Here is a 24,887-nt window from a genome sequence, read left to right as displayed (position 1 = left end):
AAACTTTTGGAAAAATCTGCACTTTTGTCACTTCAATGTGTCTATTTTGTGGTGTATAAATGACTGTTAACTTTTTTCTTGGATTCCCCTTGACCCAGATTTGTTTTATCTTTTGAACTTAAGGTACTTATAATGTTAGAACAGCATTTTGAACTAGAGATTCTGGCCACCTCCACTATAAAAAGTAATTTAAAGAGTTTGTATGCCACTGTACCCACAATTTCATTAAACTTAAATTAATACTAGCAGACCCCCAAAGATTTTAATGGTTATACCTAAATACAACAAAATACAGTACTGTCTTGCAGTGAGATTTCACAGGTTCTTTTGTTGACTAAGCTATTACAAGTATAATAGACATCTGAATTTCATGTATCTAGACAAGCTGTATCTTTTCCATGAAAACATGCAACCAGAAGGGACTACCAAGGTAGCGTAGTCTTACATTTGTACAGAGAGCCACAAGAGAATTAGGATCTGCTTTTTTCTTTTGTGAGTTCTTTCTCCTTTTAACAGTTGGCTTCAAGCAGATACAATTATCAGGTTTGCTTTAGTCTTAAACTTGGTGCAAAATTCAGTGCCAGGAACCTGCAATTCCATTTTCCTAAGTATTGTTGTATTTGGAATTACTGCAATATTTGACCAATTTCTTTTTAAATATTAATGATGGCTTTAACTCATCAGGGAATTTAGATCCTTTTGACTGTCATGGGCATTTTCTTCAACAGATTTTCTATCCTTGTGTTCCATCAAACAAATATGGAGGAAATTCAGTTACTATGTGAAAAGAGTTACGCTTAAAGCTATTTTGTCATTTCATCTCTGTCGAATTATTAAAATGTTGTTGTTTTTTCTTTTAACAGGGACAAATTTGGATCAATGGCTTTAATCTTGGTCGCTACTGGCCGGCCCGTGGTCCTCAGTTGACCCTTTTTGTTCCAAGGAATATACTTGTTTCATCAGTGCCAAACAACATAACAGTGCTGGAGCTGGAGCGTTCTCCTTGCAGCACCCAGGCGTGCGAGATAGAATTTGTAGACGAACCTAATATCAATGCAACCACACAGTATGAAAATTATGCTCCCCAACTCTTTGTTAGAGACATATGGCTGAACCATCTATAATGATTTTAGTATTTCCTTATCTTCACCCCATGTTGCTTCCCTTTTCCTCAAACCATACTTCCCTTTTTTGTTTGTTTGGGTTTTTTAATCTGCCAGAGTTAAATACTGAAATTCTCTTAAAAAATAAAAGCTGTATCTTTAGAAATTGCCTTGGACTGTGAAATTGAACTCAACTGGAAGATAACATTTGCATCAGTCTGGTAAAAATGTAGTCCTTGTAGGCTTGCTTATATTACAGGAACCTTCTTACACTTTTTTTTTTTACTGTGTTTTACAACTGGAGAGGAGCCTACGAAAGGGTTGCACAGTCCCGCTAGCTTGCTGTTTTTACTCATGTGGACTGGTAGGTCAGAGCTGCTAATAGACTAGACACTTTCATCTGATTTTATCACTTGGTTAGTATCAAGATCATTTTAATCTGAAGAGGTTTGCTGCCAACCTTGAGTGGACCTCAGTTTTTTTCACCTCCATGCAAATGACCTTGGAAAAATTTCAACTGGTTTCTTACAGGGGCAGTGAGAACAACTTTGGAAGAGAGCACTCAAATGCAAGCTGGTACAAACAGCAATAACATGGACACGGACCTTGTAGTCTGCATCTGTCCCCTCTTGGAAAGGCAATTTACTGCTTTACTTCTGCTATCTCTGAAGACTTTAAGTACACTGATAAGTATAAGGACGTACATAAAATTCAGGCTTTTTGGTTTGTTCTGGTTGGACCATAGCCTCTGATTAATCTGCCTGCAGAATGTAGTCTTAAAATGAGCCATTTTTTCTTTAATGGAAAAATGGCTTTTTTCTTTTTTCTTTTTTCTTTTTTTTTTCCTGATGGGCCTGGAGTACATGTTTTTCATAGGCCAGCACCTTAGAAGTGGAGTATTTTGAGTTAAAGTATTTTAATTCACTTTTAATCATTAATATAAATCTTCTGGTTTGTTCCAGTAAACTGATGATCTTTGTAAGTGCCTAATATTTGCAAAGATGCACAACCTCTGTCAGTAAAACTAACTTTCTACAGCAGCCAGAATCTTCTTTTTGAATCTTATGGCTTTGATGTCAATCACACAGACTCCTTGGTGACATTTGAAAAACAAAAGATTAAGATGGTGGAATCGGGCATTTTTGTAATCTGTGGTTTCATCCTTTGATTTTTGTCTGACATTATTAAAATGGTTCTCTAAAGATTAAATCCTTCCTTTCTGTGTTTGAGGAGGAAGAGTTATGAGCAATTACAGTATTAAGGGAGAAATGGGGTTGTAAAGTCTCTATGGACAAGGAGTTGTTCATGTCTCATTTGTTTTCTGTATTACGAAGATGTGTGCAAAGTAAAGCAAGACAAAGTAGCTGCAGTGGGCTGTGTGGACCCCAGAGGTGCCACCCTTTTCTGAGATGGCCGGTGCAAAAACCTGACTATTTCTTCTCAGGTGAAGAGGACTGATATTGTCACCAGAGGAGAGAGTGAAAACGAGCACCACTAGCTTCAGTATCTACATCTGTGCTATGTGTTTGACATGTGTTTCATGGGCTTTCAAACCAGACACACGTGGTCACCTGAGCCAGAGATCTTCTACTTTTAAATTTTCATTTCAAACACAAAGTCTAATGGCTGGGGGCTGTGTGTTCAGTACCAGACCTACTTCATTCGTGGAATAAACTGGTCTGCTCTGAACCCACATTTTTCTTTTTTCTTGGCACCATCCCTGTGCAGACCCCGAAACATGCTCTGCAAGCAGTTTATGATGAAGTATTAGTTACCTCAGAGCCAGGCCTTGAAAGTAAGGAATGGAATGGAATTAGTTTCATCGCGGTTGTGGGTTTTGTGCTTGAAGTGTGCAGACTGACAGTGCTGTTTAGGTATTATTCCTACAACAGTCAGTGCTTTAACAGCCAGGAGTACTTGTGAAAATACAGTGTAATCAATGAGTCTTCACTTTTTGTTATAATTTTGTAATATTACAAGCAGAAAGGCTTTGGATCAAGGATTACGAACATGCATCTGATTAGACATAAGAATAACAAGAACAACAGGGGAAAAATGGGCTTAAAGTTTTTCAGATAGGGCTCTAGGTAGCTTCATTAACACACCTGCCTATTTACTGCTTTCAGTGAAGTGATCTCTTGTCTACAGAAAGGAACTGAAAGTTGGGGCCCTGATTCCTAATCCTGGTCTACCTACATGAAAACACTGCTGGAGGTTGCCAAGTGGTGCAGTATGTATTTGAGTATGCAGAAAGGAGGCCTCTGTGACAAGGGGCCTTCAGAGTACAGACTACCAAGAAGAACCTGTTGCTGCTGCTTTACCCAGGGATGTGTCTGTAGGTGCTATACCAAGGGTGTTCTGTCCTGCCCATGGTGCACACTGGGTCGCTCTGCCTGCACCACTGCTGCTACTACATGGCTGGGACTTATCCTAGGTTTCCTAGCCTTAGGGATTGTTTAAAAATCCCTTTTCAGAAGATATTTTCTGTTTGTTATGTTATCAAGGATGGGAGTAGTGAACCAGAGACCCCAGCTTTGGGGAAGGACTTGAAAGTGTGTGTTACTCACAAGAGGTTTCACAGAACCAGTGCTTGTTTCAGGCCATTGCTAATGCAATCCCTATTCAGTAGGATTTATGGTCTTTGTGGCCAAGGAATTGGGGATGTGTTTTAAGAGTTCCTGTTTTGGGCTTTAGCACATACACCTGTCCCTCAGGAGCTAAGTATATATAGGACTCCAAAGTCAGGTTCTTAGAAAGGTCTCACTTTTAACTATGTAGTGTTGTAATGGGAAGTACAGTCTTGCTCATGAAACTCCCCAGCATGTGTTCATAGCAGACTGTGCAAGCATCGTGATAAGATCACTATCTTGCACTTCGGTAATGTGCTTACAGCTGCATGACTGTAATTTAGCCTTTAAAAAAAGTTTTTTGGTAGACAAGGGTGGGGAAAAAAGGCTGCCTAATGGAATTGGGAATTGAGTTTGAAACTCCATCAGAAAGGGCCTTTAAGTAGAGTGGATCTGTTGAATACCGGTGCAAATTAATAGGAAAATGCAGCCGGTATCTATGGTTTGAAAGGAAAGTTAACAGAAAAGTCCTTATTTGTTGTAAGTGTATGCACTGTGTTTTAAGCTTCATGCTTGTGTAGGGCTCACGCTTCTATACTGATATTAACTGAGCATTTTCAATGTTTGTGGTTGTGGGCCAGAGCACCCATCTGAGCACAGTGTGGGGAAATGCCTAGCAATTGAGAGTCATCCCTCTAATGCTATAGCTAAGAAATTTTTCTTCCGTTTCATTCTTCCTTAAGTCTCGCTGGTTCTTCCTCTCATACTAAGGAAGTCCTTATGTGCAGAGAAACTAAAAAATTTTCTTCAATGTGTCTTTGGTTGTTGAAGAGTTGATCTCCACCCCTTCCACCTATCCATCATTGGCAAGCTGGATGAAGATGCCTTTGCTTCCAGCTTGCTTATGCCTTTCTCCTTTCTTCCAAATCCCATTCAGAGGTTCCTTTTCACAAGTCCCACAAATCTTGGTCAGGTGCACAGAGTGAACACTCTTTATGGATCTCTAGTCTAAATTTAGCCAGGAATCTCCCCTGGTTGTGGGCTTCTCTCAATACCATTCTCCAAAGCACTTGCCTTGGCACAAGGTGTATGGCTGTGTGTTGTCCAGATCCTGCAGCCACCACAGATGTGTTCCTGTGCTACGGATGAAGGGGCCTTCTGAAGCATAGGTAGAATTATGGAGAAGGAAGAAAAGAAACTGATAGCTTAGGCTTAACCGTCCTCATGCCCTGTCTGTTGCTGAGCTTTAAACTGTGACCGTTCTTCTGTTTACTGAAAATGTTAGTTGCTGTTTTCACAGCAGGCACATATGGGATAAGAAAGAAGCTGCACAGAAGGAACATTTGCACTCCTTTCTTGCCTCCTCCATGTTAAATTTTATTTCTGGATGTTGAAACACTCTGCTGTGCCAGCGAGGCTTCCCAGAAGACTTTGGCTCTGAGAGATGGGTCTGGATCCTGCATACACTCTACATATCTTCTTTCAAACTTTCTGACTTTTTTTTTCCCGTCAGTTTTAGGATGTGGTTTGCACTCATCATGAATAGGTAGATCTGGTGTACTGAAGAACCCGAGAGCTTAGTACTGAACTTTTGAGAGGTTAGCATGATTTCCTGCAAAATTTTATCGAAGCAGTGACTTCTGCTGCTGTGCATTCCTATGTTGCTCTTTTGGTCCTTTGATCCAGAGTGGTATCTACTTCAAAAGCTGAAGTTAAAACAATTGTGAGTCTTTTGACTACAGCCAAACATAGACACTTGCAGATGCAACTTCATTTAAAGCACTAAGTCCACCTAGCTCGTGTTGAAATAGAAGAAAATGCTGATGGTTGGTATCTGCTGAAGCAGCTCTTTTTCCTTTTTCAAGTCTAACCTCTCAGGTCTCTTTGCTTTGAATCAAAGACTTCAGAGGTGTTGGAGAAAACCTAGAGCTTCTACAGATCCTTTCGAATTTTAACTGTGACGCCAAGACAGTTGGTGTTTTAGTACTAGCCAAATTTGGAGTCCTGTTAATGACACTTGTTTGAAAAAAAGGGACACGCAACACCCCCACCACCCCAAAATTAAGCTTGTTCACCCATCCTAGGAAATAAAGAGAATTTGGACAGAAGGTGCCAGTAATTCAGATGCAAATGTGGAAGCTAGCTATGCTGAAGTAACCCAAAAGGTTTGGTTTTGTTTTTTTTAATTCTGAAAAACCCAGTCTGTGCAAAGATACTGAAATGAAATTACAGTAGTAGTGTATTTGACTTGCATGAAGTTGGTTTCTCCTTTGTACTGTACCTACAGGAACAGTGCTGAAACGGGATGTTTTAAGCACTGTAGAGATACAAGCAAACAAGAATAATTCAGTGTTACAAAACATGATCTGGATGAGAAGCCTGGTGAAGACAGAGGGGAAAGCATAATAATGTGTCAGGTAAATAGTGGATTGCTCGGGTTTGTGGGTTTTGGGTTTTTTTTCTCTTTGATACTCAAGCAGATTGGCAGTGGAGAGGGGAAAGAAAATAATTTCCCTTTTGGTGCCTCCAGCCACCACCAACCAGCTACAGGCTGTGGCCTTGCATCTCACTGAACTGGCAAAGGTGAATGATGCCGAGCTCTGAGGTTTTTAGGTTTTCATAGCTACAAGTGGAAAATTTTACATAAAAGAAAGGAGAACTGGGGTGAAGATTCAGCTCCCCTGGCTGGACGTGCAGGTTTGGGAAAATATTTCCAAATCCTAACAAAAATCTGCCTAGCTGCAGGGATGTGAATACCCATAGCTCTGCTGGTACTTGCTCTCCAACTGCTTATCAGTGTCTTCCATTTCATTCTCACAATTCAGGGTAGAAACCATGGTTTTGCTGACAGACTTGATACGCATTACATATTTTCAGTTATTCACAAAATAGTAAGGCTAGATGATGCCTAGTTTGGTTTCACTATGGCTTCTGGTGAGCAAGTACCTTGATCAGAAATACAACCATGCTGTGGTACTTGTCCTGCAAGGTGGGTGAAAGAACATTCAGGGATTCTCACCATTTCTTCTCTCCCTGTGTAATGAGTTTGTCAAGAGTCTGCCCCATTGGCAGAGCACACGAGAATGCTTTTGTCTCAGAGGCTGAGGGCTTAAAAAAGATACAGAGCTCAGTGCATATTATTTTTTGTCTCTGTTTTCTTATTTAATAAAAATGTATTTTTTTCATATAATAATGGTACTGAGTTTGACTAAAGTCTATCTAGACCTGTATCATCTTTTGAAGGTGAGCATATCTGATCATCTCTTTGTGAGTTTTCAGCACCTGAAACTTTCAGGTGAAGTCTTTTTTTCTTACTAAGTTGAACTGGAATTTCAGTGCTTTTAAACTATTTTCAGTAGAAGAGACGCAGCTTTGCTGATTCAGCTGCTTGCTGCTCGCTCACCATGACTCAATTTGCAAAAAACGTCGTGTCCACACACACACTCCCCGCCAAAATCTAAAGCTTACACTCTGCAATGCAAACTGGTGTACAACAATTGAGATTATTTAAAGGCATCAGCTCTCTTTCAACAGCCTTGGTCTCTGCTCTATAATATACTTAGATTTTGGGGATTACTCACTTATTGTCAGGCTGTATGCCTTTTGATGCAAAAACGTGATGCTGGTTTGACTTGGAAAGAATGTTCCTGTTCTTACGAAGTACTTAGTTTTTTCCTGCTACCTGTTTTAGTGTGTTCATGCAAATTGGTGAAACCCCCTGCTGATTACAAATGTCAAAACATGAAGTATATCAGGCAAGCAAGTCTAAAAGGGATAGGGTCTTTGTCTGCAAACCTTCATGATTCAGGATGACAGTCACCCATTGACCGAGAAATGTGAGGCAGAAATTGCTCAAAACCAAAGTTTTTTTGTTTTGTTTGGTTTGCTTTTTTGTTTTTAATAATGCATTATGAAGTTGTTTTCATCTTCTGTGGAAGGAGATGAAACCTTCTGGGCTGTGAGTAAATGAGCGTGCATGGTTCTTGATGTCTTGAGACAAGGCAAGAAATCTAGCAATGAATACACAGATTTTTGTCTCTATAATAATAAATACTTAGTTTCTTTGTAGTACTTTTCATCTGCAAAAAGCCTTGTGTACAAAGGCAGGCAGAGTCTTGATTTCTGTGTAGCAGATGCAAGAGTTGAATTGACTGAGAGCCCTGGCGAGGCTGAAAGCAGAATCCTAAAAAATGCTTTTGTGTGTGTGTTTGTTTTGTTTGGTTGGGTTTTGGGGGAGTTTTTTTGTTTGTTTTGTTTTGTTAGGGAGAAGTAAAGGATAAGGGTGCTACAGCCTCTTCGGGGCGTATCAGCTCTGGTCGATAGGTAGCAACGGAGGCACTTGGGCTGTTTCTGCCCAGTTTAAGTCTGCAGCCCAATATGATACGGAAGCCAGCGCAGATGGTGGAAGCTGTCTAGTGAGCTGCAGGTAATGAAACATGGGTATCTTTCTAAACACAACCGTTGTCTGCACGAGCACAATGGGGGCCAGCTGAGTTCTTCCCCCGTGCACCACAGTCGGTCTGCGTGGGACTCTGCATTGGCTGTCGCAAAGGAGAAGTGCCCTTTCATTCAAAGGGCACGTCTGGCTGGTGGGTCTGTACGAGGTCTCTCGTACCAGGTACCCAGCCACTGCTCTTGTTGGAGTGCACTCATCTAGATTTTGCCTTTCACTGGCCAGGCAGATGTAGCTTTTGCTGTGAAAGATATCACTGATTTTTTTTTTTTTTTACTGTATTTTTTTTTGCTTTTGCCAAAGGAGCAACTTTGTGGGCTCTTGTGCCCTCAGGTCTAGAAAATATGGCAGGTTTTTTTCAGAGGTGTCACTAAAATGAGCATTGATACTAGTATTTGCTCCATTGTTAGGCAGCGTCAGCTTTTCCACAGCTATTTCTGTACAAGTAGCTGGTGTTTCTAGAGCTCTTCTGACATTTTTCCAGGAACCAGGAAGCCTATACATACCCAGTGGTTTATGTTGGCACGACAGTTCATGAATTGGGCATGTGCCCTCCTGAAAATTCAGGCTACATTCAGTCATATCATATTATGACTGAGGTCTTTATTGTGAATTACCTTACAGAAAAGGTGGGCTTTTTTTTTGTCCTGTTTGACCCAATCAGTAGTTGCCTGCATCTGTACAAACCCATTTCCTGGAATTAACAAAAAAAAAAGAAAAAAAAACCACACACAGAAAAATTCTGCAGTCTTGGCTATCTAGTGCTAACCTTGCTTTCTCAGTCTCTGACACAAACTATTAAATAATTATCACTTGAGTTGACCTTTCATAAATGTTAATTTGATGTTTGATCATTTAAATTTTATTCACATAGTCCCATTTTGATAAGGTCTGTAAAAGACTGTAGTTTTTACGCTACAGAAGCAACAAAAGTTCATTTGCTAGGCAAACTCTCATGAACAAAGTCAGTAGATTTAAAAAAAAAAAAATTTTAAAAAAATCCCTTTTCTGTCTGGTAGTCTTCTACAGTAACATTCATCCCTTTACTGAAATTTTGCTTCTCATACTAGCTTTTTTCTAAATTCTGGCACATTTCTGGCATACCCACATGGGTATGTGGAATAAGCTACTGATTGAGCAATATGGTGGATTTATTCTGGTAAAGTTGTTAACAAAAATTAGTGTGTTAAATAAGACAAATTCATTAATTCTTTCTACAATTTTTTGTTACAGTGAGGACTTTTGAAATTATTTCCCCCATCAGAACCAAATTTTAATAAGAATTCAGAGCAGAAATAATGAAATATTTTATTGCAATAATGTTGGAAAATAGGCTGTGGTTATTCTAAGATAGTTTTAAGCTGAAGCTGAAACAAAATGCAAACAATTGCATCGAGTTAAAAGGTGTTGATAATTAGCCGATGTAGCTGCCACCGAAAATCTGTTCTTTCCAGTGTTCAGATTTTCATGAAACTGCCTTTTTAAATGCAGAATGTTCTGCCAGTGTAGTCACAAGACGGGCATCCTACTTGCATGACCGCAGCTCGTGGAGAACGTGAGCTGAAGCTGGCAAGGAAATTAATGGATTTACTCCACATGATTGTGGGAGAGGAGGCTGAGGCATACATGTTCATGCAAAAAGCCAGAGCAGGAGCAGACGGGAGCCAGCCTCCCCATGGGGGATTCCGAGGGTTCCCTAATATTTCCGAGGAAAGGAAGTGAGTACTGACCTGCATTATGCAAGGATGGGTTGGTGAAGGAGAACCGAGGAGAAAACAGCCTAAATCCAAGCTTCCTTTTTCTTTCCTTTTGTAAAGTCTTCAGCCCCTTCTCTGTAGCGTTGCAGGTTTTTGTGTGACACCTCGTGCTATGGGTTTCATTCTTCTAGAAAGTGTAAACAAGATTTTTGATAGCAAGGGCAGACCTGTGCTCTGCAGCTTCTCAGGACTGTTTGTCTGTGGGGCCTGCAGACTACGTTGTCGTTCCTTGCAATCAGCCATCCTAGATTTCTTTCCATTCCTGGTGTCTGTGAATGAGCAACAAGGGCATAAACAACAGGAAAAACCATCCTTCTCATTCTTTTCTACGTGCTTTTTACACCTTTCCCACATACTTTGGTAGCGGAAAAGGCAAGTCACTCAGTCTGCGGTCATGGTCTTTACTTGTGGTCAAATTTCAGTTTACCAGTTATGAGCAAGTACAGAGATCTGTTGTGGTCTTTCTTCACTTTGATTAAAATACTTTTGTGTTACTACTAGCTGGTACTGCTGTTCCTATTTGTGTGTGATGGCAACGGATTAAAAGTCAGGGAGGGACCCTGTCTTCGATCTACCTGCCCAAACCGCAATACTTCCATGGAGATATTTTAAGGAGTGCAAAGTCCCTGTGCAAAAAGAGACCAAATGCTTTCCATGCAGGGATGTCCACCCATTGTTCCAATCACTGTCCTAGGTATAAAAGTCTCTTCCTGAACTTGGCTGCTTGGGGCTTCTTGGAAAATGCTGATTAAATGCCACTGGCCTCTTTTGAGCAGAAGAATGGATCTGGTAATGTCAATCTTCCTTCAGTCTTTGTTGTCTTACAGGTTGCTAGCAGCACCAAGACTACCTTTTATGAGGGTTTTTTGTCTGTGGCAACAGATCAGATTCTTGCAGATCAGATTCTTGATTACTTGCTGTAGTTGTTAAAAGCAAAAGCAAGGAAACAAACATCATCTTGGAACTTTAAAAAATTCTTAATGCCTTAGTAGTTTTTATTTTGCAACACCTGAAATCACAAAAAGCTTCCAGTGTGCAGTTACTAAGCTACATATACTGGATGCATGCTGTTACTCTGAAACAAGAAACTAAAACCCAGAGAAACTTCAACCCTTCCAAGATGACTTGAAATTAAAAAAAACAAACCAAAAACCCACAAAAAACAAAACCCAGCACAAAAACTAAATGAGCATGATGCATTGATCATCATGTATTTGGGCTATGTTTACACAGAGGATTTTTTTTTTTTTCTGTCGGTCACCTGCAAACAAGAATTCTTGCTTTCTGGTGTTTTCAGACAGACAACACCCTCTGTGCCAGCAAAGATCATCTTTTATTAGAAGATGGCATTAGCTGGTCATCTTCATCCACTTACCTCTAGATACCCTTCACATTAACCTGTGGTCTTCCTCGAAGAACCTGGATCCAGACAGGGACATTCCTGGCTAGGCCATCTCAGATTTCAGTACAGGAAAGGGCACAGTGCGGGCAGCTCTTACCTGGAGCCCCTCACACCAAGATGAAAAGCAAATCCTCCCCAAGGAGAGCTAGAAGGGCACTGGGATTCTGTCAAAAATGTCCATTGTGCTCATGATGTCTGAGCTCTTGCTCTGTGCCTTAGCTCCCCCAGCTATGAGACAGCAGCTTTTCAAAAATAAGGTCAAGCAGCCAGTGGTGCAGAAGAAAAGACATTAATTACGCTTTTCAGTAGAGATAACATATGCATGCTACCATTTCTGAGAGTTCAAAGGAGGACCAGAAATAAATTAAGACAAAAATCTGAGTGTGGTCTGTCAGCAGTCATCTTTGGAAATGAGCACGTGAGGGATATGTGGAGGGATATGCTCTGCCAAGGAAAAGAGAACAAGCAGCATTGGTCAGTCATGCCAGTGCTCCATCAGGAAGTTGGCAGAGGACTTGGATTTTCCTGGTCTGGAAGAGACAAAGTGCTTTTCTACTTTTGAGCCTCATTTCTGTGAGAAGCTGTCTTTGACTCAATGACTGTCCCATAAGATTGGATTTTGTTGATTTTTCTGATGGTTGTTGCCCCTGAATGATGGTGAAAAAGAAAATCATCCTGGAAGCATCTAACTCGGTGTCTCCTCATTGATAGTGCCTGTTCCACCAGGTGTAATTTCTCCATGACTGCCAGTGGCACCTGCATACATCATTGCTGTGCTAATGTAAGATGACTGCAGATATGACCAGCAATGCATCACCTTTGAATGGTCTTATCAGTTATGCAAATGCTAGAAATCTCACAACAGGTATATTGGCTATTCATTTCCAGTCTCCTACTTAAACGTTTCTTTCATGCCTAGAGTAGCAAAGTCCTGTTGAGCTCTCTGTAGGCATTGCCTTAAGCACCATTTTAATGATAATTTTGGTTGACTTTACTAAATGGCCCTTGATTTCTAACTGTAAATCAAGTCAAATGGAGATATTTGTGTAAGAGATGGGTGTTGATGAGGTTGGTCTCTAGTTGTGTTGAGACACAGATGTTCAATACAACTGGGCAGCATTAAGAGCTCCTGGAGGAGAATGTGTGAGTCTAAAACTGGTAGCAGGGATCTAGACTGGAAGCATCCTGGTAACCGAGGAGCACGGCAGTGCCTATTGCATTGTACTCTCCTTCAGACCAGGCATGCAGAGCTGGTGCTGGGACCGTGACAAGCAGTAATAGTATAGGAAGAAGAATAGCAATTCCTCGCTGGCTCGCAGACCAAAGAGGAGCAGACTGGGAGGAGGCTGCTGACCATGATGCTGCTTCTGTGCAATTAAAAGGGACAAAGCCATCATCCAGAGTAAAAGATAAGTGTGTAATTCGGCTTTATGTTTAGGAAGTGACTGTGGTGGCCTAAGCGCTGTATGACAACAAACCAACAAACTTGTTTTTACCTCTTCATCGCAATTTGTATTTAATATAATAAGCTGATTTTTCCCCTCATTTACCTTTCTATGGTGGCTTAGCACAACTGAAGAGAGGATGCAGGCTGGCCTTCCGAGGAACCCTGATGTAAAGGTGTGGGTTTAAGAATGAGTCAGCTTTGCTTCACTCAAATGTCTGCCCATTCTCTTTCATGGTTCAGTAGGTCTGTACGTACCATCGTTCATTGCTTGGAAATTCTTGTTCAGCTAAAATGACACCTTTGGTCAACTGACATTTTAAAAATCCCTGCTTTATTTTTGACTCTATTAATGCTATTCTTCTTTCTCATCAGCAGATTTCACAGCCCTCTCAAAAGAGGAGTCGCATTATCCACTGTACTTCGGTGCATGGGGGAGGAGGGTTTGTTCCAGGTGATGGAGGAGGAAGCCACGCAGATTTGATGAGCTCCAGCCCCAGCACCTGGGTTCCTGAGCCCATCACTTAAAGATGAGCTCCCCTTTCCCCCCCCAGTTCAGCAAACCTGCTCGGAGCACAACTTTCAGCTTGGTTGCTCATCCAGCTGAGGAGCCGTGGATATTACTGGGAGGACTGGAAGAGGTTATTTGGGCAGCGAAACAAGGGCAACATTCACTCAGGGGGAGCTCTGGCTGCACCGGCACCCTCTGCACCAACGGCGCATGTGCACAGACCGTGGGGGACAAAGCCGAGCAGCCATGTGAAGCACCTTCGAGTTTTGTGTGGAAAAGGGGCTTTACGCTAGCTCCCTTTATGGCAGCGCTGCACGGCTGCTGGGTGTGGCCCACTAACACCACACATGAGCGGATTCGGCGTCCTCCCCCACCGCAGGGCGCGTGCCCAGAGCCAGACCAGCCGGCCAGCTGCGGCCCATCGCAGCGCCATTCCTCCATGCCGCTCTGAGCCCCAGGCTTCGCTCCTCCCGTGGATCAAGGGCCTAGGGCTTGCTGACCATAATTTTTGCCTGGCCAGCACGGGCAGTGCTTCCCCTGGTCTGGAAAGCAAGGGTTCTCGAAAGGACCCGCTTATTCTCACCGGCGAGGAGGATCACAGGGTAGGACCAAGGAAATGGTGACTGTGGCGCGCTGCCTGGCTTCCAGGTTAGTCTGTACGCTTGGCCCAGCGGCTCACAGCGCCTGCGCCATCAGTGCCACGTCTGTGAGGACAGCGTGCGCTGCCGGCTTGGGAGTGACGTGTCGTTGGGTTCAGCGACGTCTGTGAGGCTGTGAAGCACCTGACACTTGCAATGTGTCATAGATTCGTAGAATCACAGAACAGGTTGGGTTGGAAGGGACCTTTAAAGGTCACCTAGTCCTTTTCAGAATAGGTAATGGTGGCTTAACCCACCCTTTGCCGCAGTTTTTCCCAACTGATTTACTCGGTGGCTTGTAAGGTTTTGAGTAGTAAGAGTTTACAGTCTTTTTCTTGGGAAGGAGGATGCTTTCTTACCGCAAGTAACGTCTTCGAATCATAGAGTCTTCCATGGCTATTCTCATTATCTGCATTAATGCAGATCCTTGCTTGTCAGCCTCAGCGAACTGCTAATGGTAACACATTCCCAAAATTAATTGTGATCCGTATGTGTGTGCATGAGCGTTTGTGTGCTGCTTTCTATTTTCGGTCTTGTATCACAAGAGCGGTCACATGGAGGTGAGCTTCCACTTACGTTTCTCATTTAGGGTGGTGAGAACAATGGCACTACCATATTTTTACATTTCTGCTCCAGCCATTTCCTGATGCATTTTAATGTCTTGTCTGCTCTTTGCAGGCATGCCTGAATGCTGAGCAGGCATCTTGCTATTAACAGCCTGAGAAAAATAAAATCAAATTCCTGTTGAATGGTTGTCATCCAGCAAAAAGACAGACCATAAATATCTTCCAATACGTATTTTTCAACTCTTACTTTGTCTGCTACCACATTACTGATTTTTTGCCTCTTTTTAAATTATTTTTGTGCCAAAACCTAAACACGGCTGTGTGAGGTTCCTTCCTGTTCCAAATCTTTGATTAATATCATGTAGATCTGTGAGTGGCTACTGGGGCATCACATTCTTTGCATTTTGCTGTTATCAAATGCTAGGATTCTTTGTGTGGTTTCAAAGTTATGACAAACCATTTCTACACAATCTCTGTTTTTACTTTCTTTTGTTTGGCCAGATACATCTCCAGTGAATGAAAATTGAGTCTTGGGGTTAAGTACTTCTGGAATAAAGAACATTCACTTTAAAAGATATACTTTTAACCAAGATGATTCAAATTCATTCACACATGCTGGAAAATAAGTTTTTAAAAACACTTTTATTCAAAAATATTTAAAACATTTTCTATGTTAGTTAAAATACAGAATTGCTATCCTGAATTACAGTGATAAAATGATTCACAATGCCTATATACACACCTACACATAGGCATATGTGGCAACTTGGATACCTAGGAGAAAACGTGTCTATAACACAATATAATGCATTTGCTTTGCGTCTTTGTGCACATAAAGAATATATTTTACGTCCTTTTTCTTAATGACAGAGGATGTATCCTCTCCCTGAGACGAAACATTTAACAGTAGCAGGTACTGTTAATAGCTTGCCAAGAGTCAGATCGAACAAGTCCTACACAGATTGACTGTAGAATAAAAAAATACGATGATAACCATGCTTCTTGAATGAATGAATATATTTCCCAAATGCGTGTGCTGGTGACAACCAGCTGTTTCTTCTCTGCCCCTCCATGCAGGCCAGCCTCACTCTTGATGCTGGTGAAAAAGCAGCAGTGTGGCACAGCGCTTTGCGGAGAGCTGAGGCTGCTGTTACGCCTGAGCAGTGATTTGTAGTCACAGGAGATAATACTTGTATGTCCATCCTACGCGTTCGGCATCTAGGACACCTTCTGTCATAATATTCAGAAAATCTAGAGGCAGAAATCAAAGCTGAAGTAAGTAATTATCCGGCACTACCTTATTGTTAAATGCACGTGCATTTGCTTAGCTTTTTGAAGTTCCTGCTTTTCTCAGTTCATGTGCTGGTGAGTTCAGTGGCCGGTCTGAAACACATTACAGAGCATCTTGATCCCCCGTAGATTGTGTGTGGAATGAATTGGTAGATTCAGTGTGGTAAGTGATGTGAACTCCACACCACTTGCAAATATCTCCGGGTAACCGCCAGTTCTTAAAAAGCATCTTCAGGTACTTCTTAAATTTTTCCCCCATGAAGAAGTAGATGACTGGGTTGAGGCAACAGTGAAAAAGGCCGAGGGTTTCCGATACCTGGAAAGCGTAGTCCAGATTCCTGCTCGCTTGACAGTCTCTAATGACTCCCATGGTTTCCATCAGTTGTAAGAAAATAACAACGTTGTAAGGGGCCCAAAAGAAGAAAAACATGATCATGACAGCAAAGATCATCCTCACAGCCTTATTCTTTTTCTCATTTCTACAGTGAACTAATGTTTTAATGATCATGGAGTAGCAAAATGTCATAACTATAAAAGGGATTAGGAGCCCTAAAATGTTGATTTCCAAAGTGGAAAAAAGTTTCCATGTCGTGAAATTCCCTGGATATCTTGGCTTGCAGGTAGTATAATTATGTTCGTTAAAAGATTCTCTAAATACGAGTTCTGGAACTGAGGCTGAAAGAGCTACTATCCATACAACAAGGCTAGTAATCAAGCCATGGAAGGCAGTCCTTGCTTTCAAGGAAAACACTGCACGAACAATTGCCAGGTATCTGTCTATGCTCATAAGCATGATAAAAAATATCCCACTGTAAAACCCAACCAGGTAAATCCATGAAATGATTTTACACCAGGGAGTTCCAAAAACCCATTGGTCTATCGTGAAATAAGACCAGAACGGCAAGGATAAAACAAAGAGCAAATCTGAGATGGCGAGGTTTAGCAGGTACACGTCAGTCATGCTCTTCAGCCTCTTGTATTTGAAGAGGACCACAATGACCAGAATGTTTCCCGTGAGCCCTACCAGGAATACTAGGGTATACAGAACAGGTAGAAAGGAGGCTGCAAACCTCTTGACGCTTTCCTTACTGCATGGTTTTGGAGCATCATTATAATTATCGTAATACTCATATAAGGTTCCGATTTCAACTTCAAAGGACTCTGTACTTGAAGAACTCATGTTTTTTCCCCGGTTCCTGAGAAGGAGAGAATACAAAAATGTCAGTGACTTTCAGTGCGTGAAGACCGTGTGGTTACTCCGCAAGCCTCAATCACTAGCAATGACTGACTTGCAGTTCTAGCACGCTTCTCACTACGGGTTCTCAAACACTATTTAAGCATTGTGGGGTGCATATGCATACTTGCAAAATGTACTGTCCTTAACATGCTTGTGCGTAGTCCTGTGTCACTTGGATGAAGTGCACACAGAACACTGCTCTAATGGTGGAGAGGAAAGCAAATAGGAAGGAAAGACACAGACCATAGATACCAAATCAGAGAGGGATAAATCCTATGTGGAATAAACTAAAAAGCAAAGCCACTATTCATAGCAGTTCAGGATTTCACACATCTTTCCAATCAGGCAGACATCACCATGAGAAGACAGTAATAAAAATACATCTGACTCTTCCTTCTAATGCAATTACGCTTACTGAAAGCTGACGTGAGTTTTCAGTAAGTACTGTCTTTGGTGGCTAAATGAATAACAGGAATTTGTCATTTTCCTATGTTCGTTCTTTTCTAATAGGGCAGAGACAGAGTTTTAAGTGATGTTACTTTGAGGTGAGTGACTTGGACACGATGCAAATACATTGCTGATGTATTACTCTGTGTGTTATTCATATCACAGCAAGTGTCATTTTTTTAGCCTAACACAGCAGAATTTTTCTAAACCTGAGTTATGTCCTTTCCCTTTGTCTTTATTTTAATGAATGGAAAGCAGAAGAAAAGTGAGTATCGCTGCTTTATTTGTCTTTGCACTGTACATTGCTGCTACATAACAACGAACATTGACTATCATTAACCTGACCCCTACTGTGTGTAGTCCCAGGCATGACACCTCTCCAGCCTACAGTTCTGTTCTGTTATACAGAGAGAGGAATTTAATCTGAACTAAAAGTCACAGGGACACAACTGTTTGACACCAATGGTCTAGAGACGGCAGCTTTGCAACAGCTGCATGTAGACATACCTGAATCTAATCTAGGTTTGGCATAAAGTACTTAAATATTTAAAACTGAAAACAGATGCTTACAGAATGCACATACACCCACTTCTGATAATGCAGGAGTTCTTAAAACTGCTTTAAAAACTACCTGAGCAGCAACAAAAGGTAAACAAAAAAGCATTACAGTTACACACATGATAAGCATACATGATACACGGCTCTTTCAGCAACTGCATTTTGCGAATTTTACCTTTTCTCCTCCTTTCTTCTCAGATGATGTGAAGAAGCTTCTTTGCTCTAAGGGTGCAGAATCACTTGCTGCTCGCCAGGTAGCTCTGTCAGGGAGCTGCTGCCTGCACAGCGGTATCCAGCAGCTGCAAAAAGCAGATGTCACTAGGTAGCTGCGTCTCTTAACGGAAACTTCATACTTCCTTACAGATTGTATCACAAGTGCTTCTCTCATCAATGCTCATCAGAGATGGTCCCTTAAACTCAGAAATAAAATTAAACGCATCTTATCATGTGTAAGGAAATGCAAAGTTTCTGCTGAGACCCTGATTACTGAGTTAAAGCAGTTTCATCTTACCCAATAATCATTAAAATAGATGTCACTAAGCAGCTCTCAGTCAACAGAAACCTTGTTCTTTCTTATGGGATGTAAAATGCATCTTAATCTCAGGAAAAAAAAAAAATCAAAGGATCATCTGTAGTGATCAGAGAGGGGGAAGGCACTTGGTGGGTGTGTGGGAGGTGTGTTCCTAGCCCCTTCCTTCCAGATAACTCATTTTGCAAGTTACGCTATGTAACTGTAGACGAAAAGAGCTGTATAGATTTAGTGTAGGGAAGGCTCCTTTTATTCATTGTTGTTTGATCTTCCAAATTCCTACTTACCTTGCGAAGAAAAGAAATGAAGACATGTTAATTCACACTACCTTTTTGCTTGATGTCTCCCATAGCGGGTTTTATATACAGCAAATCTACCTCCTACCGCTGACCTGGCACGAATGGTAATAGTGGTCAAAATATCACATAAGAAGTAGGATGCGCGTGGTATAAGGGCAGAGGGTGCTGAGGTTTACCATGGTTCTTGTCACAGCAGGAAGCTCAGCAGCTTCTACGAATTTCTCCAGAGGGTGCGGTGGGCCTTATCTGTCTTTTGGGGGATCCTGGGAAGGCAGAAGAGAGCACGGAGGACACGTGCTAGTCACATGGGATGGTTTTGAGTCCCACCAGCAAAACAGCTGTGCTAGCAGCTGGCGAGTACTGCTCTCCCCTGTCCCAGGAAAGGTCAGCCAAGCAGAAGTAAAAGCCATTTCTCAACAGGGGAGGCTGCTTGCTTGTTAGCAGGAGGAACAGAAGAGAGGCAATGAGAAGCAGAAACAAGAAAGCTACAGGAGGTGGTTGGCAGGGTAGGAAGAATCATAGGTCTCAGTCCAGGAGAGATTATATGTCTTCTAGTTTGACACAGGTATGGCTTTTTGTTCAGTTATGCTATTTGCTACTATCCCATACGCCTCTGACATTGTTACTCTGCTCAATAACTTACATTTGGCTGAAGTATTTCTTCCAGAAAAGCTTGATGTGAAGACAGCATGAGATGTGGGATCTACTGGTTTCATGTTTTGCCAGACTAAAACAATTATATGGGAAGTAGCTTCTCTGTCAGTCATCTTTCACAAGCTGCACCGGCAGAGATTTTTAGGTCGGTCACTGGGAGATGTTCCTCCAGCGTGGGTTATTGCTCTGCAGATCGTGTACATGTACTCTTCAGTTTGCTAGCAGTCCTTTAAAGATGTGAACATCAGATGAGCAGGCAATGCTAGTACCAGTTTCATCGGCTCTGCTCACGGAAACTAGAAGCTATTCCTTTTGCTGCTCTTTTGTCTGTGTAAGGGCCTCATTAATCTCTTCTTTGACATGTTGTTACACTAGGGGCACAAGTTCAGCTCTTCACCCACAATAACAATGACATAAACTCTTTCTTTAAGCACCTGCTTTTCAGGAAGAAAACACCTTTCGCTCTATAGACATTGTTCTTTTTTCGTTCTGGTTGTAATGTTTTTGCCTCAATAAACCACCGTGCATCTGCGTGCATATCTTGTCCCACTCATTGTTTTCTACTCCATCAAACTAGGTATCTCCTTTGAATTTCATCAGTGGTGATTTTTCTTGATTTCCAGATGAAGTAGTGAACAGAATTGAATCCAGATACAATCTCTCTTCTACCCTGTAAAAACCCTTCTTGGTTAAGGGATGTTTTCCCATCATTAGCGACCTTTTGAGGTCTGTTGCCCTGTCCTTAGCACACACGCCACACTTCAGATATGCTTCTGATCTTTCACTCATACTGTTAGCAGGGACCACGTCTGCAGCCTTGTGAACACCAGTTTAGCACAGTTGATATGGCACTGAAGAAAGGGCCTATCTGGCATATTGCCTTTTTCCCAGCCCTTCCTTGGAAGACTTTAAAGTAGTGAATGCTTCCTAAGCAGCGTTTTGTATCTGCTCGCTGCCTTGGGTGGAAAGCTGGGCTGCTACCACCAAAGGAGTAGAGCCGCAACGGCTCCTTGTCAGGGCACACATGTGTGGCTGTGGTGGGTTGGAGAGGAATAGCTGGACCACGCTGTCTTGGAAAGCAGCAGTTGTGTTGCAGAAACCTGCCATACCAATGCATTTCATGCTGCATCGGCAAATGGGAAGGTCTGTCTTTGTAAGGAGGCTGAGCAAGAGCGTATCTGCAGAAAGAGGAATGCTTAGCTGCAAAAAGAGAAGAATGGTTGTGGCTACAGACAATGAAAACTTAGGGTATATGAACTCCAGAAAATGAAGCTAAAAAAGATAACTGCCACTTCATGAAAATTAAGAGGATAAAAGTGAACTCTGAAACACCTACCGATGGCCTACCAATGAAAAGAGACCCTGAGAGGAAAACTGCAGAGAAGAAAAAAAAAAAAATCTCTGAGCCATGAGACAATGCAGAAACTGGATGAAAGGTGTTGTGAGTGAAAGTCCTGCAATGGCTTGGAGAGAAAGAAGAGTGAAAGGGACTAAGTATAACTGTAGTCCGTAGTAGAGGATCTCTGACGTCCCCTTCTAATGTGGCAGTGTGTCATTTTTTCAGCTCCTCCTTGGAGAAGAAGAACCTGACAGAGACTAACAAAAGGAGGATGGCATGAGACCGCGAGGTTAAGAGGAAAGGGGGAAAGGATGTCAGTGAGATGTAGAGGATGTTGCTGTAAAACTAACAGGTTGGCAGGGGAAGGGGAGAAGAAAGAAGTCATCTTACCTCTTTACTAGCTGGTATCAGGTATGTGGCACTGACCAAATAAATCATGAGAGTGCAGAGAAGTGGACCAAACCTGATTAGGCTGACTAGGAGGAGATTAACCTTTTATATGGGATTGGGGGAGGGGAGCACATTAAAACCAACAGAGGGAACTTAATAAAAGCAAAAAGCAGAACAACCCACACCATGAAAACCTTGCTTCTCGCCAAAAAGATGATTTCAGCCACTCCCACCTTTTACGGAAAGTCTTATTATCAACTTGCCATTTTACAGGATGCATAAGAGTCTTGCCCCAGGAAGGGCTGGAGACAGACGTTCATCCAACCCGCTAGCTAGGCTGTGAGATACTCACCACTGATATGCCAGTGCCCCATCCATTCCCTCTGGTATCAGTGTTGGCCATGGGTAGATGATTCAGAAGTGTTTATTAGAGAAGTCCTCATCCAGAAGAGAGTGCCTCAGGAAATAGGCAGGTGACAGTAACTAAAGATAGCCAACTATTGCAAAAATCAGTATTTTAACTGATTGTTAAAGGCCTGACCAGGCGGCCAACCCCTTCTTGCCTGGTCAGGCCTTGTGCAGTTCTTCCTTTGCAATTCAAGTGAATTTGAATCACAGTTTGCACAGCTGTAGTTCCCATCCTTGCTCGTTAGCAAAGTGTATGTGCCACCTATTCATTGTGCAGTTCCTTTCCTCAGAATTTTCAATTTATTCCAAATTTCCTGTGCACGACTAAAACTGCAGCAATCTGATGGAGAACTAAAAAGGGAAAGTGAATTAATTTCCTAGTTTTAGAGACAACCACTGTCTACAATGTTGTCCCGGGTGATTCATTCATAATTTGCTTCAATCTTTTGGAACGTATGAATTCTCTTTGGCTAAGACAGCTGTTTGTGCTGACAAGCAAAAGATTTAAGCCCAAAACATGTTTTCCTTGCTCAACACTTGGTAAGTTGCAATTCCCAACATCTTTTTTTTTTTATTTTCAGTGGTCCAGTCCTATGCATTCCGTAGTTTGCATCCACTGGCAATTCTGTGAATGGCATCAGCCATTGTTTTCCTCAGCCTAATTTGCTTTATTCCCACATGCTGTGCTTGCAAAGTTGCTATATTCAGAACTCCTCATAAAAAGAGAACTGAAACATCAAACCTCAAACATGACAGAAACAGTAATTTTGTATGCTGAATTTTACTTCAAGTAAAAATCACTGATGCAAAAACTGTGAGTTGTATTCTTCTTAAATGTGAAATGACACCATGTGGAGCTTTCTTTGTCTTGTTCAGTGATCTGTCAAATGTTCCCAAGCTGTTTCTACAGGAAGATGACAAATTTGGGCTGTTTCCACTCTGAGGAGCAGTTGATACCTGAGATATAATTTTTCTTTTTTAAATTTCTCAGCCATCACCTAACCATCGCTATGAAGTCCCTGTTAGAGGCTGGTCTCCTGAAGGGGGGGAAAAAAAAAAGAGAGACAAGGCGGTGGTGAATAGCAGAGATCTCCTCGGGCCAGTTTGTTTCATGTTTATTGTGATGACTATAGATACAGAGGAAGGATGGCATTCCGCTGTAAAGGCTTTGGTTTCTGTTTGATTTGTGGTAGTGTCCCCAAGTTTCAAACATTGTAGTTGTTGGTAGTCTTAAAAAGCTTATTAAATGACTGGCTTTATCCTAAACTTCTACACAACGAATATCTTTGCAGGTTCTCCTGCCACGTTCCTCACATGGCAGTTGTAACACAAAGGAAGCTAGTTAGAAAAATCAAAGTATTTGCAGCGGATCAAGACTGAGAAAGAACCTTATCAATTACTAATCTTCTTTCTATGTTTGCTAAGACCCAGGCACTCTGCCATCACACGGTAAAAGCTGTTTCACTGCAAGTTCTTTCCAAGACAAGCTGTACAGCCAACTTGCGTAATACTCAGTTCACGTTTAGTAGCAGAGGAAAGCACTTGGGGCACTGAAATAAAACGGTGATAGCAACAATAAAAGGTCTTCACTGGAACATCTCTCTTGTCTTTGTGATTCACAAGACATTCCGCTGTGTTTTGTGAATTGTTGGTGAAACCACTTGTAGTTAATTTAACATCCACAGGCTCTCATTTGCTCAATAACAAGCAAATAAAAAAAAATGAAGAAATTGATGTTTCTTCTAGCAGTAGACTGTAGTGACTAATTTTTTCTTACTTTTCATAAATATATTTTTTGCACTCTGTACTTGTTCATCAGTGACTCCAGTTGCTAGACTGGGGTGTCCTCCTTTACCATGAATGACTTTTAAGTCCGGTAGAGTTTAACAATGCCACCCTCTGGTGGAAATGCAAAGAAAGCATTGACACTAAAGATGGGCAGAAGAAATGATGGAGCGAGCTTAGGACAGAGGGTCTTGCATGAGCAAAGGCGATTACAGGGATAGTGAGGGGTTATGGTGACTCTGGAAATACTTGGTTCCTGGTGCTGTTAGCCTTGCGTAAAAGAGATGTGTGCCCCTGCACACACTTGCCTTTTCTGAATCTAACTTCATCTGTAAACTCTAGTCTGTGCATTCAGTGTTGTCTTTATGGTAGTTTATATTTTGTCCATCCCTTGTGCTGTAGCCTCCTGAAACCTGAGCTACCCTGAGGATCTGGAGAGCAGGGACCAGCAACAGGACCAAGAAGGCGGCACTGAACAAGAGACCAAGTGATGTTGAACCTTAAGGATTCAAATGAGGGCTCCCTCAGGAAAAATCAGCTGACAGCAGTACGAGGATAACTATTTCCTAAGGTAGGACCCCAAGGGGGAGAGGGGCTCTGAAGCCACTCGGGGGTTATGACCTGGTCAAATTTTAGTCATCTCTGATACTGCCATTTACAAAACAGACAAACCCAGCTTTGAGCCTCCTCAGACAGCTTCCTTCCAGGGCAAAGAAAATGTGCTAGTGAAGGTCCTTCACCTGTACCAGGAGATCCAGTGAGGTGTCCCTAAGAAGTGCTGAAAAAGTGATCCCTGTGCGTGCTTACCCAATTCCCCAGCCGTTTTTAGGCCATCAGCACTATTGCTTGAGGCCCTTCCAGTTGGAAATGCTTCCCATTGCCATGTGCTCCTGCTATGGCCAAGTTGGGGTCTATGTGGCTCAGCAATTGCCTGGGGTAAAGGGCCTCTTAGACATATCATTTCCTTCTGGTTTTCTCCCACCCGGTTGGAGCCCGAAAAAATAATTGAAGCTGCAGCTCAGGGTTTTAGGCAGTTCTCGTATGTAAGGAACTATGTTGGTAAAGTGCACAGGAAGTTGCACACAGAAATAGCAGCGCACGTCTGGCACTAGAGGGAACTGTCTTTTCAGTAGATGCTTGGAGACTTCCTCAGCTTCATCGGTGTCCTCTATGTGCCCTGCAAATCATGGCCATTGCAAACTGTGCTGCCATTTCTTTGTGTCGTGGTGCTGCTGGGTTTAATTTTAATGTAGCAAACGTAGCATTTATGGGCTAAATTCAAACTTCTTGTGGGAGAAATGCAGCTTCTTTCAGTTGCCTGCATTATCCTGGCATATGGAGCTATATGTAGCGGGACTGTTGATCAGAGACATAAAATCTGAGTGGGCTGGAAAACAGACTGTTCCAGTTACAGCTGCAGTTGACAAGTAGATAATATCCCCTGTATAGTGAAAAAGCTGTGCCGGAGCCCTTTCTTGCATTCTCTATCCCACTTACTAACCTCTGCATT

At 42.0% G+C, this 24,887-nt stretch overlaps 2 protein-coding genes across 2 annotated transcripts in view; one reads left to right on the top strand and one right to left on the bottom strand.

The window, feature by feature from the left end:
• Window positions 1-1,124, top strand: part of GLB1 (galactosidase beta 1) — a gene marked incomplete at both ends in the record, with an annotated part of 46,674 nt that extends 45,550 nt beyond the window's left edge. Inside the window, one exon of the mRNA XM_081996358.1 lies at window positions 864-1,124. Within this exon, the coding sequence (XP_081852484.1) occupies window positions 864-1,124 (261 nt within the window). The remainder of the gene's footprint in view (window positions 1-863) is intronic.
• A 14,710-nt stretch (window positions 1,125-15,834) lies between these two features.
• Window positions 15,835-16,911, bottom strand: LOC309417744 (C-C chemokine receptor type 4-like; the record flags this gene model as incomplete). Its single annotated transcript, XM_082015287.1, has 1 exon — window positions 15,835-16,911. One exon carries the CDS (start codon window positions 16,909-16,911, stop codon window positions 15,835-15,837), a length of 1,077 nt encoding a protein of 358 aa, XP_081871413.1.
• Between the last annotated feature and the right edge of the window lie 7,976 nt (window positions 16,912-24,887).

This window comes from Phaethon aethereus, assembly GCF_964289735.1.
Source record: "Phaethon aethereus genome assembly, chromosome: 2".
Lineage (NCBI taxonomy): Eukaryota > Metazoa > Chordata > Aves > Phaethontiformes > Phaethontidae > Phaethon > Phaethon aethereus.
The sequence above is the reverse complement of the archived record's forward strand: the minus strand, read 5'-3'. Positions and strand labels throughout refer to the sequence as shown.